This window comes from Pinus tabuliformis, chromosome 2_1, assembly GCF_031772625.1.
Source record: "Pinus tabuliformis cultivar Carrire ecotype Pingquan chromosome 2_1, CPIR1, whole genome shotgun sequence".
NCBI classification, from domain to species: domain Eukaryota; kingdom Viridiplantae; phylum Streptophyta; class Pinopsida; order Pinales; family Pinaceae; genus Pinus; species Pinus tabuliformis.
This window is the reverse complement of record NC_142299.1, coordinates 311,018,949-311,031,338: the sequence shown is the minus strand read 5'-3', so window position 1 is coordinate 311,031,338 and position 12,390 is coordinate 311,018,949. Positions and strand designations below refer to the sequence as shown.

General features: G+C 37.9%; 1 protein-coding gene across 1 annotated transcript in view; it reads left to right on the top strand.

The window, feature by feature from the left end:
- Positions 1 to 11,699, top strand: part of LOC149200091 (homeobox protein LUMINIDEPENDENS-like) — a 213,205-nt gene extending 201,506 nt beyond the window's left edge. Inside the window, exons 12-14 of the mRNA XM_089402584.1 lie at positions 7,705 to 8,169; positions 8,337 to 9,082; positions 10,139 to 11,699. Of these exons, the coding sequence (XP_089258710.1) occupies positions 7,705 to 8,169; positions 8,337 to 9,082; positions 10,139 to 11,434 (2,507 nt within the window). The 3' untranslated portion in view covers positions 11,435 to 11,699. The remainder of the gene's footprint in view (positions 1 to 7,704; positions 8,170 to 8,336; positions 9,083 to 10,138) is intronic.
- The last annotated feature ends 691 nt before the right edge of the window (positions 11,700 to 12,390 follow it).

The window sequence follows — 12,390 nt, the reverse complement described above, 5'->3', positions numbered from 1 at the left end:
GGTAGAAGCCACCTAAAATGGATACATGGTTAACCCTATTTGGAGCTAGGAGACATTAGCACATGCCAAATCCCACTATCGAAGGGCGTGCCATTATGAATTGCTCACTTGTTATCCATGGTTTATAAATTCTTTCACTTGATTTCTTTAATGACTTGGTGTGTTGGAAGGCACGAGGACGCATTGAAAAATCTTATGTAGGATTGCTGGTGGTTTCCATTTGGGTTTGGTCTCCCTATATCGAGTTCTGACCCTAGAGGGTTATATTGGCACATGTAGGGTGTGTGTAGAGAGCCACATGCCTCCATAGCAGTAGACAACACTCCATGGATCCCCACATCCATTCATAGATTGCTCGTAGTTCACTATTGGACAAGGAAGATGCACCTGATCGATCATGCCCAGCTAGCCCTAGAGTTGCACCATACACTTGGCAGATGATCCAGGACTTGCACAATGATGTGGTATCACCTACACCATCATCCTAGGCCTTGCAGGTGATCTACAAACATCTTCGATTTGTTTGGAGACCCATGAGGACACTTGTGTGCTCCCACATATCATTTGGAGCACCACAGGTTATTACAAGAGGCTTGTCCACTCCTTTTGGGAGTTCAACTACACATTATGGTACATATGGACTCCATTAGGTCTCCTCCAAGGCCCAATGACATGCACTATTCATTATTCGACCTCTTGAAAGGCTTATTCTTTTGTTTATGAGCTAGTTTGGTGGGCTTGTCACCATTAGTTAGTTATTTTGCACATTATTTTATTGTAGGGGCTAATGTAGGCCTCATTAGCTAAATCAAACTCATTAGAACTTTAGAAGTGTATGAATACAAGTGTTTTGAATTCATTTTAGCATCATCACTTCATTGGAATTCTTTTGACTCATGGCAAATATTTCTTGACTTGGCAAACCCTAGGAGCATGAAATGCATGTTTGACCTAGATGAACATTAAATGGAGCATGAAACCCATATTTGAAAAATAATATTTTCTTTCTTCGTTTGCTTGATACATAAAATATACATAATGACATAAGTACAAAGACAATTTTGAAGACCTAACGTAGCTACTTTTCCAACACTCCCTCTTAACCAGAGAGGTATTCATAATGACTCAACATGTCTATATCAAGTTGAAATATTCTCATAAGAAGGGGTTCAGATTGATAAGCATCAAAGTATCATCATGTCACATTACCAAGGCATTGAAAGGTACACTCCATCTTTCTACAAGATCAGAGCACAATGTTGGGAGGCATTCCATGGTACATACTCCACCTAAGATACTTGGAGTATGTCTTTTGCCGGAGCATTTCTCTCATGGAAATGTCTATCCACTAGACCGTTCTTTATCCAAGTCCATGCACGTGACTTAGGATCCCATCGTAATCCATCTCAATACATGACTTAAGAATGTTTGTCCAAGATGCTTATCCAATCCACCATTCTCCTTATCCATGTCCATGTTCTTCACTTAGGATATCAGTCCTAATCTGTCATAGTACCTGACATAAGGAGAACCATGCTTATTCAATCCATTCTCTCTATCCATGATGCATGCACTAGACTAACGATGGTTAGTCCTGGCCTAGTGCACGACACATGGAGAACTAGTGTCCAACCTTACTCCCTCTCAACTTGAGAGGAGAAACCCATGCTCACTCCCTATCAAACAGGGATAATTCATCAACAAGCTTGAGCTTGTGTTGGAAGTACTCATACTTCCCTTCCATCAACTACCTGTTATAGTTGTAGCTTCCTCAACCAACCCTCTTATCACTGAGTTTGCTCATCTTGTAACTTCTTGAACTAAGGCTCCAAATCTACCTCCTAACAGTCTATGATTTTGTACTTTAGGTCTTCACGTACTACATCCTCAACTGTGTCCACAACTACCTCCTACTTTACTTTCTACCTTGAAGATAGTCCATCACACAAAATCTTCAATAGACTAATTATCACAAGGTTAGCCAATCCATTGTTTTGAACACAACTTGGATGACTTTTCCAATCAGTCTCTATCATTCAATGTAACTCCATAGTCACAAATAATTCTGCCCTCTAATTGCTATTTTCATCTTTCCAAAGTAGGCAATTCTCATGGTCTTGAAATAAACCTTCAAATAGCCCAACTATCCTATTGTTGCTTCAAATTGACAGTGCTTAAGACACCAATCAAACTGCCTTTCAATAGTGGCTTAGCTGCTTTAAGATTACTATCCTAAAGTCTTCTAAGATAGTGAATGTCCACTGCTTCACTGTCCTTAGGGTTTTCACAAATCTTACCACACAATGGTGAACCAACTCTTGTACTTACTGTATAAAGAGCTTCTTCAAGTTTGCTCTCTAAACAAGCTCAGATTTGGAGCCCGCACCATTTGACCCTATCTAGGGCTTCCTTGTACATGCAAAACACAACAGAAAACCCTCCCAAAGGACCCTTTTATTGTGTAGTTGCCACAAAGAGATGTGACCTTGTTTTGGAAAGCCTACTAGACAACTCATCCTCCAAAATAGGCCCTTCTTTCAACTTGCCAATCCACAGAAGCTTCGTTCCTTCTTGACTGTGAGAATCCTCCTTTTGCTTAGAACTAACCCTCTGTACTTTGGCCAAATGTCCTTCAAAGACCAGTCGTTGAAGATCCAAATCCCTGCCTCTCCTAGCATACCTATAGCCCTTTACAGGTCTGCACTTAGGGCACAAGGAACACCTACTTTCTGCCCTTCAACAACCACAAGATGCTCCAACAATCTATCCTACACTAGGACAACACATCCATTGGCAAGCAACACCATCAAAAGAGAGCAACATACCTTGTTTCTACAACTATTGCTGCTCCTTTTGTCCTCAGGTTCTATGCCTTTCTTCTGCAATCTCGACCTTTTGATTAGAGATGACTGTAACTATAGTCACAACTCCACCATTAAGGACAAAATTGCTCTCAAATGTTGCAACCTCTTCTCCTCTACAAGCTCCTACACTCACTAATCTCTCGACCCTCTTACAACCACTTGTAATACTTCTTTTTGTCCTCAAAACAAACCCTGCAAGTTTCGGCCTGCAACAAGGGCACAATCTGAAGCTTCGGGCTTGTTTAATAAGAAGAACCACCCTCAAACTAGGCATAGAACTTCCCTACCTTCGCCTTATTTCTTGCTGGCTGCTCCTAGCTTTGACCTGTAATCACAAGAGAAATAACCCCAAACATGCTTCTTCTCTTCCCTTCGCAAGTATCCTTAGGCCTTAGTTGCATCAAAGATGTTTCTTCCTTGATGCTTGCTCTTTGGATGGATTAGATTACAACCTTCTTAGCAACTCATCTTGACCTTCAAGTTTGGTCTCCACATGGACTACATTTTGAACCTAGAGAGAATTTGTATCATAGTCATGCATTGCCTTTGGGAGAGACAACACATATCAATATTTTAACTTTGCATCAAAGTTCAGGAATTAGATTGTATCACTGAATCTTTAGATTGCAGTAGTATGGCAAAAGACCTTCAATATTGTAACTTATATCATTGTACAGGTGTAGCATGGTGTCATGGCTTGGATCAAACACATTGTAATATACTTGCATCATGTATACTTTTGAAGTAACTTGGATCTATAGTGACTCAAATCTCGGGCATTCATATCTTCTTATAATTTGTTATTTGTATCTTTTTTATCACTATACAAAAACCCAAGAAACTCACTTCCATCCTCAGTCTAGTAGCTCAAGGAATACACTTCTTGTTACATTGCTTATACCTTAGTTCTTATTCTAGGATTAATTGTATCAACAAAACTCATATTTATGTCAAGAGGAAGAACTCGGATTTGTATCCAACAACATTGATATTACTCACACAGTAAAACTTGCCTCAAGTTAGAGGTATAACACCCACAATATTTCTTGTTATTGCATTTCATTCTCACCAAATTTCACAATTATTAGGACTTGTTAAGAGAGCTACTTTCAAGATGTTAAGGTCTTCTTGTAGCCTTTAATGGTGGAACCACTGTAGAGATATCTTCAATGATGCCAATGAGAGTGATCTTCAAGCTTCCTTTTACCGACCTTAGCTCTGATACCATGTTGGAAAATCAAGGTATTTGTAGATTAATGTTGATTCTCCTTGTTTGATAATTACTTGTGATATTTGTTGGCATTTTATTATTTCGTTTTACTTCTTCACAAGGCATTATAAAAAAAACATGAAGATCAGAAAACACAAAGAACACAAGATATAGGCTCCACGTTAGGGAAAACCCCACAACTGGGGAAAACCTCAATAATACTCTTCTTATAGAATCAAATCAAAATGAGACCACCAAGACCCAAAGGCCAAGTCCAAGACCTCCTCAAGCCCCAAGTCAGCCCTCCAAATGATCTCTTCAAACAAGACAACGTTTACCAAAGTCAATGAAGGTCAACCTCTTCAAAAGTCTGTTCCAATCAAAGTTTCGACCCTCAATTTAGGTTTGCAACTCTTGGCCCTGCAACTTGCACAAAAACCCCAAAGGAACACAAGATATAGGCTCCACGCCAGGGAAAAACTCCACAACTAGGGAAAACCTCAATAATACTCTTCCTATAAAATCAAATCAAAATGAGACCACCAAGACCCAAAGGCCAAGTCCAAGACCTCCTCAAGCCCCAAGTCAGCCGTCCAAATGATCTCTTCAAACAAGACAACGTTTACCAAAGTCCATGAAGGTCAACCTCTTCAAAAGTCTGCTCCAATCAAAGTTTCGACCCTCAATTTAGGTTTGCAACTCTCTGCCCTGCAACTTGCACAAAAACCCTAGACTTTCACATGTGTGGGTAGAAATAGGGCAGATTTCAGGTCTTCTTTCTTCACTAGGTATTTCTTCTTGTTTCCTTATCCTTCACTCTCCTTGTCTAGGTGCAGATAGAAGTTGCTTGTGGTTGGTGTACAATGAGTCGAAGTCTCTTTCATTTTGTACCCTTCTCAAGGGGTCGAATAGGCCTCTTCAGGGCCGACTTTCACTAGTAGGGCCAACATGGTCTTGGGAGTCCAATTTGAATTTAGAAAATAAAAAATAATGTTTCTTTCTTAATACAAATATTCCCAAACGGGTCTTTTACATATGACAATAATTCTTTTGACTCATGACAAATATTTCTTTACTTGACAAACCCTAGGAGCATGAAATGCATGCTTGACCTAGATGACCATTAAATGGAGCATGAAACTCATGCTTGAAAATCAATATTTTCTTTCTTCTTTTGCTTGATACATAAAATATACATAATGAAGACTGAACCTAGTTACTTTTCCAACAAAGATGACTTCCGTGTCTTTTTCCTTCCCAAGCCATAGTTTGTAAAACCTTAGGGTGATCCTCATTCGTATCAATGACTTGAATTGATTCAACAATCCTTTTGATGCCAAGGAGCTGCTTTAACTTTGTGTTTACCAATGGAAACTTAACTGATTTGGTTAGAGGGATGGGGACCTTAACATTACTAACCCAATTTGTTATATCGAAATTCATATAGGGGGAAGCACTTGTTGAAGGTTCTTCTTGAGGCATTCTTGCATTGATTTAACGGGTTGATTATTTTTTCTCTTGAATCATATGGGGCTTTGTTTATATATTTGAGGAACATTACTTTTTCTTCTTTAATAGGTGATTCCTTTATGTCTATTATCCTGCAACTGTTCAATTTCCTCTTGAGAGGCCCTCTCGCAAAACTGCTAATAGCTTTCTCAGAATATATGCCATTGTCTTTTACTTGTTTCATGTTTTCTTGAGACAAACGATAACCTTTCCTCTCTTCTAACAAGTTATTACAAGTATACTAGTAGTTGTTGCTCTTTTTTTTTATTTGCTTCATTTTTTATCATTTCAAAGTATCTTGGCAAGCTTGGCAATATGGAGGAGACTCATGATCAACTACATTAGTTGGTTGCAATGTGATGGGAGGTTTTTGATTTTGGGGAGGGCCATGTTGTTTCTAGGAGGAAACCTATTTTGTTGTTGATTTCTTTCCACTTAGGCCAACCTATTTTGCATTGCATTAATTTGTTGAGTAAAATATTCTTACATTCTTTTCATTACATCCATTATAGTGACTAAAGGATCATGGGCTGGATTTGTGGTGTGCATGGCTCTTGGATTAGGCTCCTCTCTAGCTCTGGGTGGGGTTAGGAATTCTGACTTTCCCAATCGACATCTAAACTCTTAGCTTTGGCTTTATCATCTTTTAGATACGTTGGCTTTGATTGATTTAGGAAGAAGCTAAACTGTCCTTGAAAAGCAGTCAAATAGTACAATAGAACAATTGTTGGGGTAGGTTGATGATCATGAGGCATGTTTTGAACTAATTTATCAAACCTTATATTGAATTCATCAATTGTTTCATTTTCATTCCTCTTTATACTGGTCAATGTATTTTAAAAGAAACCTACCATCTATCTTTTCTAGTCATCTAGAGAAAAACATTATCTTTTCTAGCCATCTAGAGAAGAAATTATCTCTACAATCATCAAGAGTATTTATACGATTGTCCGCTAAACTGGTAAGCAATTTTCATTCATCTTTCTTTAGAGAAGTAAAACATTTAAACAAGATGTCAAGGTGTTCAACTTCTTCATTTCTAATAAAATCCATGAAGGCATCTCTAGGATCACTTGCACTAATAGCATTGTATCCATGAAATAAAGGCATTTCTCCGAGGACTTAGGTAGAGATCATGGGTTTTCTGGCAATAGTTGAGAAAACAAAAGGCTTATACCAATCAGTTAACCAAGGGGTGACCATTATTCTTTGAGGATTAAGAAAGTTTGTATTATTAGAAAATGAATTTATGGTATCTTGAATTAATCAATTCCCAAGTTATTATTAGCTTCCCTAGCTTTAAGCCTTTTTAATCTTCGTGTATAAACCTTCTCTGTTTTAGGAATAAGATGAATTAATCCTTGAAAATTACTTCTGGTAGTGAATATGTATTTTCTGATGGAATTGCTAGCAGCTAGATGAATCAAAATTTAAGTCATACTCATCAATAGTAAAGACACAAGTTATTGCTATGAAAATCTGAGTTATGGACTTTATCCCCGCTAATGGTGCCAAAATGTTACATCCTAAACATGCATATAAGTGGAACAATCCCAACCCATGGATGCAACCTTGAAGTAACTATTAGGAGTCGTAGCATTGTCACCTCAATAGAACCTCCTTTTGGCTAGCTCTCTAAACGCCGAGGGGGTTATGCCTTAATTATATGCTGATTATGAGAGCCCAAATAACTTAATCTTTGCATTATTTAAGGGATACCCCACTTGGCCTTTGGAGAGCCAACCAAAAGTGAAGTGGAGGTTGTATTGAAGTGGCAGTGATACAACTCCTAATGGGTATGTCAATGTTGCACATCTGTGGATCGGGCTTTTTCCACTTGAGATGCGAGTTTAGGAGGTAACAAACCACATGCATTTCAGTCAGATATTTTCTTAAAGTTGTATTACGAGGTGTGGAAGCACTGATTATGATCTATCTGTTGCAGAAACATATTGGTTTCATTTTTTTCCACATTTCTTAGCTCTTAACTATATTACTGCAACTTAGAGAAAATCAGGATATTGGACCTCAGTAGGAAGATCCATTCTTTGATGACCAGTGACTAATTTGGCATCTGTATGTTTAAGTAGATTTTATGGTCTTCTTAACTTGTAATGGCAGAAACAAAAGAACGTAGGAAAGTCCGCCTGGTAGAAGAGCCCATGCCAGGAATGAGTAGGAGAAAAGTCAAAGCTGGTGGAACAGTTTCCAAAAGTTGTTCTCGTCCCCTTTCCACTGATGATATTCAGAAAGCAAAGAGGCAAGCTTACTTGTTGCAAAACAGGTATGGTAAACTTGATGTTTCAAAGTTGGATGATGATCATTTGGAGAAAACAAAGCCTTCAGAATCAGCCATTGGAGAAGATTACAACAAAGCTAGCTGCAGCAAAGCCAGTCCACCAGAATCAAGTATTTCAGAAGTCACTTCACATGGGTCCCAACATGCTACAGAAGCTGCCAGTGACAGCTTTGCTATAAACAGGGATTTTGTAGAGGAGATGGGAAAGCACATTATTACAGAAGATTCATCTTTGACTGAGAGTATACAGATTGAAGAGGTTCAAATTCTTTGGATAACACCTCCAGGTGGCCATGGATTTTCATCTTGTTTTCTATGCAAAATCTTTTATACATTCTAGTTAAAGGTTTTCCTTTCCAGCAGTTTCTTGTTTATTGCGCTTAACTTGAATTTTACATACAACTTTTGTTTAATGTGTGATATCTAACTGACAATCTTGTCAATATTTTCCCAGAGATGATAATTGATCATGTTTGGAGGTTTGCTAGCGGGGAAGAAAGCAAGGAGGTGGAATTTCAGTGTGAACGTGTTAAGCGGGAAAAGGAAGCAGTTTACTTAAATGAAGAGTCTATTCCATCTGATCCTAAGGAGCCCTGGGACATTGAATTAGATTATGATGATAGTTTGACTCCAGAGATTCCAATAGAACCTATTGTAACTGATGATAGCACAAAAGTAGTATCTCTTGGAAATTATGAGAGGCAGCAACTTACAGAAATTGTGAATGATGTAAAAATTGAAGGTTCTACTAGATTGTATAATCATTTGGTAGGAATTTCTAATGATAAAACTTGCAGCAGTATGCATGATCCTGTAGGTACCATGGAAGTTTCTTCATGCACAGATTCCAATTCAGATCCTCTAATAACATCATTGAAGCAAGTTACAACAAGCACTAATGAAGATCCTGTTCCTGACCTTGAATTATTAGCAGTACTGCTAAAGAATCCTGATTTAGTGTTTGCTCTTACTTCAGAGCAAGGTGCACGCTTCAGTAAAGAAGAAACAGTAGCTTTGCTTGATATTTTGAAGGCTAGCAGCACAAGACAAGAAATCTCTTGCACAGCTTCCAATTTTACTTCAAACAAAGAGGATTGTAGTTCTAGCACAGGTTCTGCTAATGCCGAGGTTATAAAACAGGAAGAACAAATGAAGGATAGTGTATCATCAGCATCTGTCATACAATCTTTTAAAGGACTGGTGGGTTTGCACTTTTACTGGTTTTGTGTGTTAACTATTATCTGAGCAGTCACTGTACAAATTAAAATATTAATAAGTGAACGTTTTCTAGGGTAATAATATGCTAAATTTTGAGAACCTCTTGTCCCATGGTCTGATTTATGGGCCTATTAAATCGATGATAGGAGTCTTTAGTCCCAAAAATAACTTACAAGAAAGATATATTCTCAGGTCTATCAAGATCTTGCATAATAGGTTATTGCTTGATATACTTGTAAATAGTAACTACAAAACTGTGTGGCTTCCCCTAATTAATTCATGCTTCATATAATTGGAAATAATTCATATAAATCTAAATGGTTCATGGTATGGTTTTACCTAGTTTATTGCATCTCAAATTTAGTTTTCTGGGAATCCAATCAACTATCTTTGTCATGCCGTTTTTGATTTCTGATTAAGAACTTTTGTTTGGCATATGATTTATTAGCTATGAAAATTAAAAGTAAATAAGTAGGATCCCTACTTCAAGAAATTGCCTGCCAATGTGACACCTGCTCAAGTCTATCAAGACCCTGGGTTGGAAGGGCTTTTAAATTTTAACACCATTTTGTATAAAGGAAATTGCTTGATATGGTAATTATAAATATCAAAATTGAGTATTAGATATAAACTATTGCACTTGAACTCATCAGTTTATGAGATTGAAATCAACGGTTCTTTCTTTTCCTCACTTGAATTATGATGCAATGAAAATTTAAAGATTGTGAAAAAAATCATAATATAAGAGTTATATCTGGAAATGGCTTTGAAGTGACTATGCTTGAAGTTAGCCAAAGTAATGACTTCAATATCAGAAAAGTTTTAATATACGACTCAACAGGAACATGATATGCATGTGCATTCTAAATGTGGGTGACCAATTAGATGTGAACGTTAGTAGTTTTCATAATCTCTTCAGCAAAAGCCATTAGATTTGGTTTCTGCTTTACATTGTGTGTTTTGTTAATTACTGCATCTTTTGACATTAAGATTCACATAGATGTTTTGTATAATCGTTTGGAATGTGCTTTCTTTCAGGCTGAACAGATGTCAACTAATGCTGTCGTTTCATCTGTTTATATTTCACAATCGAGTCATCATGCTTCAACAAATTCATGTTACGGAGGCGAACACAGAAAAAGTAATGAAAATGGACAAGTTCCTGACCTTGGGTTACAGATCACACAAAATTTGCCCCTTCATACCCATGATTCCACATCAGAGGCTTTTACATTTTCTCAAGATAATCAGGAAGTTTTAATACGGGAGCCACAAGAACAGTTACATAGGACTGAAAACAATTCATCTCAACAAGATAAAGTTAGGCTGCCACCTGTCATTCCACGGGTACAGCCTGTATTCATTCCAAATAAGGACTTGCGGCCTGATATTGTGAAGACTTCTGGTCCATCTCAATTACCCACTTGGCCAGTGGTTACTGTACAAAACCAGTCAAATGATGGAAATACAAAGAATTATGGTTTTGGGGTTTCATCCTTCAATTCTATAGAACATGGCTTATTGAAAACTAATAGAAGAGTAACATCTGGTGCCGCGGTAATTGCTCATCCTGCTCTTAAGCAAAGCCCTTTGAAAGGAACAAGTGGACCAGTGTCTGGTATGATTCCAGTTGGTCAACCGACTAAACAGAATATGGTTCAAGGTTCAGCATCAAATAGGCAGTCTTTTCCCGGACAGAGTTCTGTGCAGCAGGGGCACAGCAGAGCACCTATTGCTCCAGTTATTCCTGCTGTGCTGGTCACTGAGAGTATGCAAGCTTCCTCAAGCAATAATTCAGGATGCACTCAAGGTAATTTTCTAGAGAGGCGTGACCATAACCCTTCCTGTTCAAGTGGATTTGTGTCTTGTGGTGCTTTTAATGATAAGGGGAATCCTGGTTCGCTTGATCGCATAAGGAGCTTGGTAATGGATTTTGGAAGGGATACTGGAAGAGATCACACAAAAAATGGTTGTTTGCCTCCCCACCAGGGACATGTTCCAAGACTAGATAATTTGTATCCTCCTCCAAGTTATCCTAATAATAACTTGCCGCCTGTTCTGCCAAATTTAGCAAGGCCAGAACATGTTGAGCGGGTTCACCCAAAACCACCTCCTAGTAATTACTCTCAGAGAAATATAACCAAGGCCCCGATGATTTCCCCTAGAAATATTTGGACACCAGATGCAAGAGGTGAACATCAATTCTTTCGTCAAGCACAAAATCCATCTCACAGCACATCCGAGTCAGGCCATTCTAATCTTCAAGGCAATTTTCGACCAAAGAGTCCTTGGGCATGGAATGGCAGGAGTGGTTCCTCGAGAGAAGGCCGGTAATGATGTAAGAAAAATATAGTGGGCATTTTTTGAAAATGATTCAAGATACCTAAGCATTTGCAGGTTGCCATGTTTTTGGCAGGTGTAGGTGGTTTGTAAAAGGGTAGAGAGATACCCTCTACACTTTGCATAGCATGTATGCAATTTTTGATGAGAATTGGAATAAAATTTATTGTGCTGGCACCATATTCAAGGCTGTATGCCGATGTAACTTGAACTGTTGATTCTTATAATCTTGCAGTGCTTCATTCTTTTTGAGCATTCATTATGTTTAGTTATTTACTTTGTCTGTATTAATATTTTAATGTTTTCTCAGTTTTACATAGATTTTTGCCAATAATTGAGCTATAATAGAAAATATGCGATCCATAAATATTTCTCTAATAGAGATGAAGGAGATTTGTGCGCTTTTATTTCTATTAGCCTCGACAGTTGAAAGGAGTAAAATTAATTCGATGAACTCGGGTAGGAATGGCCTGGTAAAAATCGATTCAACTGGGATAACTTTGTTGTTACACATTGAAATGATAATTAGGAGCCGCAGCTGATGAAATTTTACATATGTGGTAAGATAAATTCAGTGTTCCGTGGGGTTGTGTTCCCCGGGTGGGAGTGTGCTCCCCGTACAAAGGGCATCTGGGGAAAGATTTCCCCATGTTCTCCTTTTGGGGAAATTTGAGGAAACACATGGGAAATTTCTCTCCAACAACCCTTTAGGACAGAACAAAGATCAGGGATAGAGCTAAGTTTTTGACATTGTCATCAATGGTAATATTAAAATTTTAAAGTTTTACTTGAAATTTTAACATTAACATTAATTTTTGGAGGATGTTTGATAGTGGTTCCAACTTCATATTTCATATGAAGAAAGTAAAATTGCATATCCCATATTCAAATTTCAATTAACAATTTTCAGAGGATGTTTGAGAGTGGTTCCAACTTCATACATCATATGA